The 15253-nt window shown below is 33.8% G+C and overlaps 1 protein-coding gene across 4 annotated transcripts in view; it reads right to left on the bottom strand.

The window, feature by feature from the left end:
- TC2N (tandem C2 domains, nuclear) overlaps positions 1-15253 on the bottom strand; it is an 87939-nt gene that overhangs the window by 5452 nt on the left and 67234 nt on the right. For 3 of the 4 annotated variants that reach the window (XM_055288377.2, XM_055288376.2, XM_063644046.1), the window contains exons 5-10: positions 14044-14135; positions 12745-12820; positions 12059-12159; positions 11546-11662; positions 6137-6328; positions 1242-1356 (exon numbers count right to left, since the gene is read on the bottom strand). In XM_055288377.2, coding sequence (XP_055144352.1) covers positions 1242-1356; positions 6137-6328; positions 11546-11662; positions 12059-12159; positions 12745-12820; positions 14044-14135 — 693 coding nt within the window. The remainder of the gene's footprint in view (positions 1-1241; positions 1357-6136; positions 6329-11545; positions 11663-12058; positions 12160-12744; positions 12821-14043; positions 14136-15253) is intronic. The other variant, XM_063644047.1, reaches the window with a different exon arrangement.

Genomic DNA, 15253 nt, shown 5'->3' with positions numbered 1-15253 from the left:
ATTTGCTTATTTTTATTTTAGGATTTTCCATCTATCTACATAGGTGACATTAGTCTATAATTACTGTTTGTGTGTGCTATCCATTCTGTTTTAGTATCAAGAATATGCTGACCTCACAAAATTACTTTTTCCATCTTCTTTTCATGCTTTGGAACAGCTTATATACAACAGAAATTACATGTTCCTTGAAAATTTGGTAGAATGTTCCAGTACAATTACCTTGGCCTAGTGCTTTTACTAGAGGCAGTTCTTTTAACTACCTTTTCATGCTTATTCTTTTATTCAGATTTTCTTCCTCTTCTTAAGATTCTACTTTCAACCTCTGAATTTCTCAGAAAGTCATTTATTTTACATAGATACCCAAATAAATTGGTATAGCTACATATGGTATTGCTTTATATATGATAGAATCTCTTCCGAATTTGAAATTATATCCTCTTCATTGCTCAGAATATCATTCATGTTTTCTCTATTTTTTTCACTTGATGTCACCTTCTATAGATTTGTCTATTTTAATGATTCTTTCAAAGAAACAGCTTTTAGTTTTATTGATTATGCCTTTTGTGGTTGTCTCCATATCTGTCACCTTCAACTTTAGCTTTAATACCTTACTCTAATTTCTTTGGGTTTGTTGTTTTTCTAGCTTCTTGAATTGAATGCTCAGTTTCATTTATTTTTAGTCTTTCTAGTTACGGTGAACATGCATTGCTTTTGCCTGCCCCCAGATAGTTCCTTTCTTTTAGTAGGGAAAAGGGGCACTTCTGCCCACTCAAATCTCTAGGACTAGACAACCAAAGTATCGCAACCCCTGGTTGTACACAAAACACAGGAAGAGAGAAGTGTTTCTAGGTTTGTTTTTGATATATATATATATTTACAATTAAGTTTCTAGTTAGCAGGGCATTCCACAAAGGGCACAGACCTAGAGAAAGGATAAATCATTTCAGGTGGTAAAATATAACTGAAAATCCTCTAGACATTCAACCTGTATGAACTGATGAGCTAAATAAAAAACAGTATCAAAGGCAGAGAGGTCATTACTGGATAACACTCAAGAGACCACTGTATTAAGGTAGAGACAATGGCTAAAATTTGAAATCTTATAATTTTAAATTTAAAGTAAATAAGTTAAATAATAAAAGTTACTAAGATTTTAATCTCCATTGTAAGAAACGTAGAAAAAATACTTTCTATTACTAATACTTTCTGAAGATTCTACTTTGAACCACTGATATACTTACTCAAAGTCAGAGGTGTTGATGAGATTGGAAGGTATTGTGCCTCAAGAATTTGTAACTGAATTCTGCTATTTACTGCTTGAAAACAAGTCCCCAATTCAAGTTCTGCATGGCAAACCTGCATATCAAAAAAGTGTCATTTGGTAGTTAAGAATAAAGTTTTTGGGATAATTCAAAAATTAAAAGCTAAAAAGCTAAGGTTAGAAATTTTGAAAGTATTCCTTTCTAATGATATTCAAAACTATAAGTTACAAGAGAAAGTTAGGAAGATAAATATCATGAATTCTTTAAAGTACTCATTTGCATGGATTCTGAAAATACAGGTTATATCTACGTACTGAAACTTCAAAATCAGTGACACCTAGAGCCAATTCAAATTAAAAGCAAATTAAATTAATAAGCAGTATCACTGGAGAAAATGCCAGTGAAATTAACACAAAAGGAATACACTTTCAAAACAACTAAATGTAGTCAAATTATTTTTAGAGAACACATGAAATATGATTAAAAAGTTACATATGAAAATCATCATTTTTTTCTAACTATGGAGATCAGAGTAGGTGCTACCAAAATCAGAAGACAGCAATAAACAGATCTGTGGATTCAGAGTTGAATTACTATGCTGAATGGAAGCAAGCTAAAGAAAGCTGGCAAGAAGGAAGCTAGTCAAAGTGATGAGGCAGTAAATAATAAGGAAAAGGTCAAAGAAAACCTGAGGCAAACAGCAGAATGAAGGAGACTTAGAGAAGAGGAAAAATTAAAATGTGTTCTTCAGTACTGCTGACCAACAGCAGAAGAAAGTTGGTAATTTGTCTGTGAAATACAACACAAGCCAGACTACTTAGGCGGATTCCAAGGTCCTTGGACTGAAAAATAAAAGGGAGAACGGTTGTCCAAACACAAAAACACTATTGTTTACATGTTGAAAAGAGTGAGAATAGGAATAAAGTAGGAACATAATGTTCACAGATCATACTAGGGCTCAGCATAGACAGACACAAAAGTCTTCGTTAGTACTGATTCCAATAAAGTTACAGAACAACTGAATGACACTTGATGAAGACATTTATATTTGATATTGCTCAGTATTCCCCAATAACTGGCTCATGGCTTATTGGGGGAAAAACAACAACAACAAAAAACAAACAAACAAACAAAAAAACCCCAACCTTTCCATATACATAACATTGACAGAAGCTTGGTGTTTTCTTAAAATATGATTCTGTATTTCAAACCAGTCATGCCATAAGAAATGAAGAGATAGAAAATGAAAAATGAATTGCTTAACAAGTAAAAACTCAACTGCTGGAATTTAATTTCCCCTTGAAAAGGTCTAAATTGATGATAAAACTTGTTATTTGGCAACAAATGCTGACTTCTAATAAATAAGTTAATTTATTGCTTTTGATTGTAATCAGAATGAGAATGAACTAAACTTTTCACATGAACTAACTTGGTAGCCATAAAAAAAAAAAAAAAAACCTTTGCTGATTGAAAAAAATTGCTGTCCTTGGCATTTAAAAAATATATTTTAAAAGATAGAGTCACACTGTTTATAAAACACAAGGGAAATCATGGTTAAATTTTTTTATTATTTTTTATTACGGTTTTGTACCCACAGTGTAATAACACTTATGAAAACACGTAAAGGTGGCAAAACTTCTCTTATTGTTACACAATTGTAGAGTTCACTCTCATAAAACAGAGCGGCATTTGGCAATAGGCTTACCATTTCCCACTTGCCAAGGTTATTTCACAAATTCAATTCATGTTCCAGGACATTAATTCAGATCATGAAAAACTATTCAAAGATTTAAACTATTGGCCAGGTGCGGTGGCTCACGCATGTAATCCCAGCACTTTGGGAGGCCGAGGCGGGCGGATCACGAGGTCAGGAGATCGAGACCACCCTGGCTAACACGGTGAAACCCCGTTTCTACTAAAAAAAAAAAAAAAAATAGAAAAAATTAGCCGGGCATGGTGGCGGGTGCCTGTAGTCCCAGCTATTTAGGAGGCTGAGGCAGCAGAATGGAGTGAAGCCAGGAGGCGGACCTTGCAGTGAGCCGAGATCGCACCACTGTACTCCAGCCTGGGCGACAGAGAGAGACTCCATCTCAAAAAAAACAAAAAACAAAAAACAAAAAAAAAACAGGGCAGCATTTGGCAATATGCCTACCATTTCCCACTTGCCAAGGTTATTTCACAAATTCAATTCATGTTCCAGGACATTAATTCAGATCATGAAAAACTATTCAAAGATTTAAACTATTTAAATCTCATAATAACCAAAAAATTAAAATTCCAATCAATTAGCAGGTATGTACTGACTGCATTTAATAAGCACAAAACTGCTCCTGAGTAATGTATCCTTTTATTCAGAAAAGAAAACATTGTTAGCCTTCCTGGAAGGGGTGAAACGAAATGCTGAGCATCATTAGAGAACATCACGATCTGGTGATGTTCGAGAATATCTTCTTAGGCGGGCAATACATGGCAGAGTTAAAAGAGCTGGCTTTGGAATCAGACTGCCTCCATTCAAATCCTGACTCCCCAACTACTGGCTGTATGACCTCAGGCAAGTGTTCCCCGATCTCCACAAAAGGGATAAAGAGCACCAAGGTTATAATTTTGGTGTGATCATTAGATCACGTAGCATTGAGGCAGCCGTAAGATAAATCTCTGTAAATGCTAGCTATTTCTTCAGGAAAATGTATTTCTTCCACATTATTCAATACCAAAATTTGAGATCTGAAGTAATTATTTACATTACTATTTGTCAAGGTCAAGAACTCTTTATTGAGTAAAAATCCAAAAGTTGTGCTGTTCATGGTGAAACAGTTGTCAGTGTGGATGGGAAATTACGGCTCTTTAAACGTCACAGTTAGAATATTTATTTTCCTCTTCAACACATTAAAACAAAGCATACTATTATTGCTTTAGCCAATAATGTGAAACATTCACACTTATTAACATAAACTCACTGGTCCAGCATAGCCCAAACACAGTTCTTTCAGGATATCAATCTATAACCCTAGCACCTGGCATTCAGAAAATACACAAATATTTATAAAGTCTCTGATACATGAAATATGGTTTAGTAGAAATTTAGCCATAATTATTCATTCATATTTTCCAACGCAGATAATAATATCTCAATTCCCCAGAAAATCCCTGAGTTCTCTTCTTATATACTCTGTTTTTAAAGTTTTAATATATGAATTATCTATTTGAATAGTGTATTTGTGCCTTCTGTAAACTATGGCTGCAGATTACTACCTACTAAGCTAGTGTCAAAAATGCCAGTGACAAACTCCTGTCATGGTTACAGAACAGCACACTGGGGGTTGGGATAAAGAATAATAGGCAAGGCTGGGCGCAGTGGCTCATGCCTGCAATCCCAGCAAATTCGGGAGGCCGAGGCAGGATGATTGTTTGAACTCAGGAGTTTGATACCAGAAAGGGCAATATAGTAAGACCCCTCATCTCTACTAAAAGTTAAAAAAATTAGCTGGGCATGGTGGTGTGCCTGTAGTCCTAGCTACTCAGGAGGCTGAGGTGGGAGGATTGCTTGGGCTGGGAGATGGAGGAGGCAGTGAGCTGTGATTGCGCACCACACTCCATGCTGGGCTACAGAGCTTTCTTTCTTCCTCGAAAAAAAGGAAAGGGAAGAAAAGGAAAGGAAAGAGAAGGAAAAGGAAGGAAGGAAGGAAGGAAGGAAGGAAGGAAGGAAGGAAGGAAGGAAGGAAGGAAAGGAAACAAAAGGAAGGATAGATACATGTTTCTGCCCCATATCCCCCAAAATTCTCATTTTTTTCAGTTTATGTATGAGCATTTTTTTAAAGCTCCCAGATGATTCTAACGTATACCCAGAGGTAAGAAGCACTTCCAGTCACCTTAAATATTTTTGGAAACAGGTAAAATATAAATCCCATACAAATTTAAAACCGCATATAGGTTTGACCTTATAAAAGCTTAAGACTGATTTTTATAAATATTATCCTAACATTCAATCTATACAATTTAATTAGAAATTCCTAAACAATTTAAAAATAGTGTTCAGTTAGCTGAGAGAAGCAAATAGCAGGTCCCAATCAGCACCATTAGGTAATAAAGCTTTTTACAGAAAAAAACAAAATCAGCTGTAAAAACTTCTAATCAATTTATGAGCTGCTGTATAGCTTACTCATGGTTAAAACAACTTTCCTAACCTATTTCAGGGCAATCTCTGATTAAGTTTGGAATTTATGATTCTTTCTTGTTTTTCCTAAGTTATCAGCTACCTAAAAAAACTTTAAAAAAAAAAAAAAGGTTATTCATACTTCAGAGTTATTTCCCCTGAAGTATAAAACATTAATAAGAAATGTGCTAGGAGAGGCCGGGTGCGGTGGCTCACGCCTGTAATCCCAGCACTTTGGGAGGCTGAGGCAGGCAGATCACGAGGTCAGGAGATCGAGACCATCCTGGCTAACACAGTGAAACCCCGTCTACTAAAAATACAAAAAAATTAGCCAGGCATGGTGGCGGGCGCCTGTAGTCCCAGCTACTCGGAAGGCTGAGGCAGGAGAACGGTGTGAACCCAGGAGGCGGAGCTTGCAGTGAGCCAAGATCGCACCACTGCACTCCAGCCTGGGCAACAGAGCGAGAGTGCGTCTCAAAAAAAGAAAGAAATGTGCTAGAAGAAGGTAACCCTGAGGTTATTTTCCAATGGAGAAAGAAAACAGTTCTGTTAACATTTTATCAATAATTTCTAAAATATTATTTGAAAATAATATTATTGCTACTTGAGAGCCTTCCAGATCCTCTAATATTCTATTCAGGTTATCCTCTAACAAACAAAAACCCATCCACCAAATAATTCTAAAAGTATGAAATACTCTTAACATACTATTATCACTTACAGAAATTTTTGAAGGTGCTGATATATCCAAAGAGTAATCCATTTCCTGTGTGCTAAGGGTTCTGAGTGACAGTGAGCATTCTCCAATGGTTTTCTTCTTGGGAGTCTGAGTTTGAATCTTAAATACAAGCCTTACAGTTTGTAGACTCTGAAGTTTAATAGCAAATACAAACGTTTCCATAAATTCAATAGCCTTAAAAAAAACACACACAAGAAAACATAAAATATATAAATAAAAGGCTTATATGCCAATACAAAATAATATTTTATTTTATATTTAGGAAAGGTATATTTAATTCTTTTTACAACAAAACATCTTTTTAATGTGAATGAAAATAAGAATGGCAATGATTTGTTTTTCTAGAGTTTATCCTGGATACTACCTTTCTTAATTTCACAAATCATCCTTTAAATTACTTAGGAATTCAGGTCATATCAACACCATGCTCACCACAATACAGCTTTTTCCCTTTTTGAAAATTAATTGTTTTTCCATCTTTGGTTCTGGCATCTTTCCTGTCATCAATACCATTCTTCAACAGTTCAGGAGAGTGGTGCAAGAATCTCATATGCAAGCACTCTCTCGTTCACAGTATCTAACTTGTTCACATAAAGAGATTTGAATTGTTTCCTTAAAGGAGTTATTTTTTGTCTAAGGAATCTTGCCATCTATCTGAGGCTTCAATTTCTCTTTTGGTGACATTTATTCCACCCTTTCCGATCTGAAAATCTAACTCCTTGATAGAGAAGACAAAGGAAAATATGAGTTTAAAATTATACCTTCTCTCCTAAGCACCCATCTCAGTCAGCAAGTCAGTGTTTTCTAGCCTCAGAACATTTTTAAATGCTCTTGTTACTTTTAGTATTTTTTTCAATCCTTGGCTTACTATGGGCTAACATGTTCTTGACACTAGACTGTTCTTTGCCATACCCTTCCTTCTTTCCATGTTTAATGCATCCACTGAGAAAGGAGCTTTTATTCCTTTTGAAAAGGCAAGATATCTGGGCAACTAGCATAAACATTTTGAATACAGGCATACCTTATTTTACTGTACTTTGCTTTAATGTGCTTCATAGACATTACATTTTTTACAAATTGAAGGTTCGTGGCAACAGTGTTGAGTAAGTCTATCAGTGTCATTTTTCCAACAGCATGTGCTCACTTCATGTCTCTGTCACATTTTGGTAATTCTCATAATAGTTCAAACTTTTTCATTATTATTATATCTGTTATGGTGACCTGTGATCAGTGATCTTTGATATTACTATTGTAATTGTTTTGGAGTGCCACAAACCACACCTATATAAGATGGGCAACTTAATCGATAAATGTGTGTGTTCTGATGGCTCCGGCAACCAGCTGTTCCATCTCTCTCCCTCTCCTCAGGCCTCCCTGTTTCCTAAGACACAACAATATTGAAATTAGGCCAATTAATAACCTTAAAATGCCCTCTAAGTGTTCAAGGGAAAGGAACAAACATACATCTCTGACTTTAAATCAAAAGCTAGAAATGACTAAGCTTAGTGAGGAAGCTATGTTGAAAGCCGAGAAAGACCAAAAGCTAGGCCTTTTATACCACTTAGTCAAGTTGTGAATGCAAAGGAAAAATTATTGAAGGAAATTAAACGTGCTACTCCAGTGAACATACAAATAAGAAAGTGAAACAGCCTTATTGCTGATGTGGAGAGAGTTTTATTTGTCTGGAGAGAAAATCAAATCAGCCACAACATTCCCTTAAGCCAAAACCTAATCCAGAGCAAGGTCCTAACTTTCTTCAATTCTATGAAGGCTGAGAGAGGTGAAGAAGCTGAAGAAGAAAAACTAAAACCTAGTAGAGGTTGGTTCACGAGGTTTACGGAAAGAAACAGTCTCCAAAACATAAAAGTGCAAGGTGAAGTAGCAAGTGCTAATGCAGTAGTTGCAGCAAGTTACCCAGAAGATCTAGATAAGAAGGTGGCTACATTCAACAACAGATTTTCAATGTAGACAAAAGAGTCTTCTGTTGGAAGATGATGCCATCTAGGACTTTCACAGTTACAGAGAAATCAATGCCTGACTTCAAGGCTTCAAAGGACTAAGCTGACTCTCTTGTTAGGGGCTAATGCAATCAGTCACTTTGAGTTGAAGCCAACACTCACTTACCGTTTTGAAAATCCTAGGGCCCTTAAGTATTATACTAAATTAACTATGCCTGTGCTCTATAAATGGAACCACAAAGCCTGGATAACAGCATATCTGTTTACAGCATGGTTTACTAAATATTTTAAGTCTACCATTGAGATCTACTGCTCAAAAAAAAAAAAAAAAAGATTCCTTTCAAAACATTATTTCTCATTGACAATGCACTTCGTCACCCAAGAGCCCTGACAGAGATGTATACAGAGATGAATGTTATTTTCATGTCTGCAAACACATCCATTCTGCATCCCATGGATCAGGGAGTAATTTCAACTTTCAAGTGTTATTACTTAAAAAATATATTTTGTAAGGCTATCGCTGCCATAGATAGTGATTCCTCTGATGGACCTGGGCAAAAGCAATTGAAAACTTTTTAGAAAGGATTCAGGATTTTAGATGCCATTAAGAAAATTCATGATGCATGAAAGAGGTCAAAAAAAGGACATTAGCAGGAATCTGGAAGAAGTTTATTCTAACCCTCATGGTGACTTTGAGGGATTCAAGATTTCAGCAGAGGAAGTAATTGCAGATGTGGTGGAAACAGCAAGAGAACTAGAATTAGAAGTGGATCCTGAAGATGCAATTGAATGGCTGCCATCTCACGATAAAATGTGAACGGATAAGGAGTTGCTTCTTACACATGAGCAAAGAAAGTAGTTTCTGGAGATGGAATCTACTCCTGGTGAAGATGCTGTGAACATTGCTGAAATGAATTCAGAGGATTCAGAATATTACATAAACTTAGCTGAAAAGCAATAGCAGGGTTTGAGAGGATGGAATCCAATTTTGAAAGAAGTTCTACTGTGGATAAAATGCTATCAAACAGCATCATATACTACGGGGAACTTTTTTATGAAAGGAAGAGTCAATAGATGTGGCCAACTTCACTGTTGTCTTATTTTAAGAAACTGCCACAGCCACTTCAACCTTCACTAAACACCACCCTGATCATTCAGCAACCATCAACATCAAGGCAAAACCTTCCACCAGCAAAAAAATTACAACTTGCTGAAGACTCATTCTAACATTTTTTAGAAATAAAGTATTTTAAATTAAAGTATGTAAATTACTTTTTTAGACATAATGCTATCGCACACTTAATGGACTACAGTATAAAGATAACTTTTGTATGCACTGGGAAACCAAAAAACTCATGTGACCTGCTTTATTGCAATGTTCGTTTTAGTGTGGCGGTCTGGAACTGAACCTACAGTATCTCTGAAGTATGCCTATACTGTGCCCAAAATGTTACTCTTGTTGTAATAGCTTATGTCTGTCTGTACAGTCAGAATTGTCTTTCTGAGGGTCTCACAACTACTGAGCTATCTTTTTCTTTTACAGTCTCAAGTCATAGAATCACACCAATTATATATTACACACAAAATGTTTAATGAGCTTACAAATTAAGCAAGTGTGATGCTTCATTTCACACTTTCCATATTTTGCCAAATAGGAGTCTCCCAAACAACTTTATATATAACAATAAAACTGTAAAATGAAAGATTCCATACAAGTTTTAATATGGGAACATTTTTCCTAACTTTTCCTAAGTTAAATTAGCTTTATTTGAGAATCAAAAAGTAAAATTGTTTAATTCAGGAAGTATTCATCTATGAGTGTCAAGGTTATAATGAGTTACGGTTTATTTCTAGCTAGGCTTTCAATGATACATATTTTCATAAAGTGAGATCCTAATATATATATACATATACACATACATACATATATACACATTCATACATATATACACATACATACACACCCCAATTTTGATCATTGCCTTTTTCATTTATTAAAAATGTTTTTCCAGTTCCTTAAAAACTCTTCCTAAACATTAGTTTTCATAGTTACCTAGTTTTCTATCACATGGTGTTATGGGATGAATTACACCCCCCTAAAAAAGATATGTTGAAGTCCTGAGCCCCAGCATCTAATAATGTGAACTCATTTGGAAACAGGGTCACTGTAGATGTGATCAGTGAAGTTAAGAAGAGGTAATTCTGACGTAAGGTGGACCCCTAATGACTGGTATCCTTTTAAGAAGATGGCCATGTGAATACACAGAACACAGGTATAATGCCATGTGAAGACAGAAGCAGAGACTGGAGTGATCTACAAGCCAGGGAATATCAAGGATTGCTGGCCAACACAAAAGCTGGAAAAGAGGCATGGAACAGATTCACCCTCAGAGAAGGAATCAACACTGCTGACATTTTAATTTTGGACTTTCTCCAAAGCTGCAAGAGAGAAAATTCTGTTGCTATAAGTCACCCAGTTTGTGGTACAGTACTGTGTTATGGTAGCCCTAGGAAACTAATACACATAGGTACACCATTAGGTTTTTCAACCATTCCTCTGTATGACACATTTGGAGTTTTTTCAATTTTTCTTCAAACAAAACTTCCAAGAATATTTTATATATTTTTGTTTGTATTTTATTTCCACAGAAATAATTTCCAGTTTCAAAGTAGAATTACTGTTTAAAAGTATAGATATTTCAAGGTTTTGACATGTAGTGTCAAGATAATTTCTAAGAAGTTGTATGTTCTAGAATACCTGTAAAATTTTTCCTAATTCTAAGAAGAAAGGAAAGAAAGAAAGAGGAAGAAAGAAACAGAAAGCAATATGCAATTTAAATTTGTATTTCTATGATTAATAGTGAGAAGAAACTTTTTATATGTTTATTAGTCATTTGAATGATATTATTTTAAAATGATGTCTTTTAGAAGATATCTTCTCATTTGCACAGAAAAACAATAATCTTTTAACCTATAACAAATGACAGAAATGAATATGTATTTAAATTAATGTAAAATCTAGGATCTACAAAACCAAACTCAGGATCATAAGTCCTTCTGTTATACTAATTGGAAATATTTAAAAGAAATTCATTGCAATCATGAATTTATTTTTCAAAGCCAAAGTGGGTTGGGGGAAAGAGAAGCCAAGATTTATTTCCTTTCACACAAGAAAAGTAAACAGGTTTCTTAGATATTGTTCATCTTCTATATATTCTAGTGAATAAGATATTCTTTTTAAATGCATCTTAATACTAGACAATGAAATATCAAATATTTTTCAGACTCAAAGTTGCCTTGAAAAAGCAACAACACATAGTTGTAGTTTCCCTAAGATAAAAGACTTTCTTATTCTGATTTGTTTACATGGGTAAAAGTGACAAATATGAAAAAAAAAAACAGAAAAGAAATTCAAACACAAACAGCCACTTACTTTGGAACCTTCCTTGGCTGAAGATTTGAAATGCACTGGTTTGGGCAATGTAAGTGTTCCTTTTATAGAAACAGTAGGAGTGTCTCCATAACTAGAGGGCCAACTTAAATCTCTGCACTAAAAAAATTAAAAATACAATTTGAATTTTACAAAGGATCCAACAATACAAACATTTGATGTATTTCTTGAGGTACTGACTTTAGATAAAAACTATAAAAATAAACTTGTCTACTGAGACCTCATGTTGCATCCACATTAAGCAAATTTTGACATATAATATTCTAGATGTCATGTCAATTTCCCTCTTGAGCTTAAAAACACACATACTACCATCATACTACAGATTTTTTTCTTAGATGCTTTATTAAATACTATTTTCTGTAAAAATATTAAAGAATTCCAAATTTCAAAGGTGGCATTGGCCCATTCCCCAGAAAAGGGCAACAGTAAATGTTTGCAATGTCTAAATATTCAATTTTGTAATAAAAGCTGGTATTAACTATACTAATTTACCTGTAAAACTGTGATCCAGATCTGTTCTACCGAAGAATTATAAAACAATTTCACATTCAGTCTCCCAAAGTCCCTTTCATCTCCTGATAGAGTAATTGTATCTGGATTATAAAAGGACAAAGATGTTTCAAATGCCATGCAATCCTTCTAACCCAATTAAGCTTTGATACAATCCAGTTTAAGAGCACAATTTTAAAATGCTACGATTATTTTTTAAAGTTTACAATCTAAGAAGACAAAAATCACACTTTAATGTATTTATTGAAGCACTAGAGGGAAGATATATACTATAAAAAGGTCTCATGGTTTTAAAAACTTAACCCAATTGCAGTGAGGGATTTAAATTAAAACTAAGAGAAATCTTTCCAAATAACATTTATATGGCCTTAATACTGTATTCTTCTGGAGGCTCCTTCACTAGTACACTTTAATACAAACAAAAGATATTCAACTGCTTCACTTTTTAAAAAGCCACACTTCTACCTGAACACTGAGAAATGGACCATGTGATCTGAGTATCCATATGCTGATAACACTACCAACATAGTTTTATTTAGACTTAATTTATTATATCAACATAGTAGATATAATCATCTAGGGTTTTTCACCTTATATACACTTTCAAGTTACTATTGAGTAGAAATAATTATCTTAAGAGTATAAAAGTAGGATACTTTATTCCTTACCCAGGCTTCTGTTACTCCCCTGAGAATTTTTCCTTGAAGAAGAACTACTGGGTACACTGGACAATGAATCATGTCTCTATAAATAAAATTATCCTTTAATCAGAAATTGCATATGAAACCTTAAGGATTCTAATACATATGCCTCAATATCCATCCAAGTAACAAACTGTATGCTAACTATTTTGACAGTGTTACAGGTCAGAATTTCCCACTTACAGGTAGTAAAAAAAAAAAAAAAAAAAAGCTTTTGGCATTTGTTAGGAATATCTTAAATATCTTACAAGATAATATACTGGAAAGCCTTTGCTGTTTTTGGTTTGATTTTGTAATAAGGAGAAAGATATTACTGCTTAAGTTTCATACCTGAGAGTATTAATGAAAATGAGAATTTATTTAGAAATAGCCTGCTATGGAAAAACTTGTAAAGCAGCAATTATCAAAGCATAGTCAATCTGGACTTGCAGCAGCAGTATCATTTGGAACTTGGTAGGAATACAAACTCAGGCCCTACTGCAGAGCTACTGAATTAAGAACTCTGAGGATGAAGCCTGTCATCCTGTGTTTTAACAAGCTCTCCAAACAATTCTGATACGTGTTAAACAACTGCTGCTATAAAAAATTAAATCTATAAAAAGTTAACTCAGTTGAGGATTAAGGATTATCTAGAATGTATTTCCATTTTATAAAATATATGTATATATATTCACATGGAAACAAGACCATGAGTACATATAACAACATTTTCACATTGCACTTACTCTGAGTTATAGGAAATACAGGAATTTGTCTTTCTATTTTGCTTACTTCTATTTCCTAATTTTAAATAATTACAGTTTACTTGTAATAAAAAAGAAACATTTTTTAAAACATCAAAATAATTCTCAATTCCTTTTCAAAACCAGGAGGATGCAGTGTTAATATTAGTGAATAAAGTCCTACATCTCAAAAGAAATATAATTTTTAAAACTAGCTGGTTATATTCAGTAAGAAAAGCTAAATTAATAAGCATTTTTAATTATATCATTTTAAATACCAACTGTTTCAAGGTTCCCTGAGAGCATACCAACTGAGATATAAAATTTATTGAAAAAAGAAAAACTACTGCCTTTTAGCAATCAAATAACAGCTTTCTAAAATAATATACATACATGGGAAATATCAATTATTTATTCTTCAGATATCAGAACGGATACATCTACAAAAAATATACAACATATTCCTAATGTAATTCATACATTTCTGAATTTTTAATTTGAAAGGAAATTATCACATATAATTAAATTTATGTAGATAATTCACCTGGATGAATCGCTGAGATGAGCTTGTAAGATCAAACATAGATTTGCTTAGCCCAGGGGAACCGGGAAGTTTGTTGGTCCTTAAATCACAAACTACAAAGGGATATGAGAAAAGCATATATTTTTAAGAAACACTGGATTTCTACTTAATTACCATGAACTAAATCTCTGTAGCAATACATCATGAATATTTTGTGTAAATCTACAGAGGAGATAAAGCCTTCTAATAAAAATTTTTTTAACTTAAAAAATTTTTTTTCAATTATTTTTTGTTTGAAACAGAAATCAACATAAATCAAACAACACATTTTCATATCTACATCAATTATCAAACAGGGAAAATTACTTTTTTCTTTACATTCCCCATTCCTTGATCCAATAAATATAATCTAAGAGTAAATACTCTGTATTAAGTGTAATGCAACTATTTATTATTAATAAGCATGTATTACTTTTAAAAATCAATACCCAATCCCATGTGTTTCTATATTTCTAGTCTGTATTTTTAGTTTCCCTCCTACACTATAAGATCTGTGAAGAAAGGAACTTTGTATGCCAATTGTATATTCTAGCGCAGTAGTGAACGCAAGGCAGGCCCTTAAAAGTATTTCTTCTTTATTTTCAGTACCTCACCCTAAATTCACTGGTTGAGATATATATATACACACATATATATATACACACACACACACATATGTATACATATATATACACATACATATATGTGTGTGTGTATATATATATATATATATCCTGAAAAACTGAGAATTTTGTGAATCACAGATGAACACGGTAGACAATAATTCACACAGTCTCAAATATGAAACTACAAAAGCTCTATAATCATTTAAGCAGTTTCTTTGTTTATATTTCCCATCACACCATGAGTTTCTAAATTCATCATTTTCACTGAATACAGAAAAAAATGAAAAAATATTACTGTATTTAGTACAACATATCTATGTACAAATAGCTATTGGAGAGTTTATGAATATACAGGTGACAAGTGAAATGCATACAAAATAATCTGGGCTGGTGTACTGGCTCATGCTTGTAATAACAGCAATTTGGGAGGCCAAGGCAGGAGGATTGCTTCAGCCCAGGAGTTCGAGCCCAACCTGAGCAAGATGGCAAAACCCCATCTCTACAAAAAATACAAAAAAAATTAGTCAGGTGTGGTGGCACGTGTCTGTAGTCCCAGCTTCTGTGGT

Source organism: Symphalangus syndactylus, chromosome 8 (genome assembly GCF_028878055.3).
Source record: "Symphalangus syndactylus isolate Jambi chromosome 8, NHGRI_mSymSyn1-v2.1_pri, whole genome shotgun sequence".
Lineage (NCBI taxonomy): Eukaryota > Metazoa > Chordata > Mammalia > Primates > Hylobatidae > Symphalangus > Symphalangus syndactylus.
This window is presented reverse-complemented; position numbering and strand designations above follow the sequence as displayed.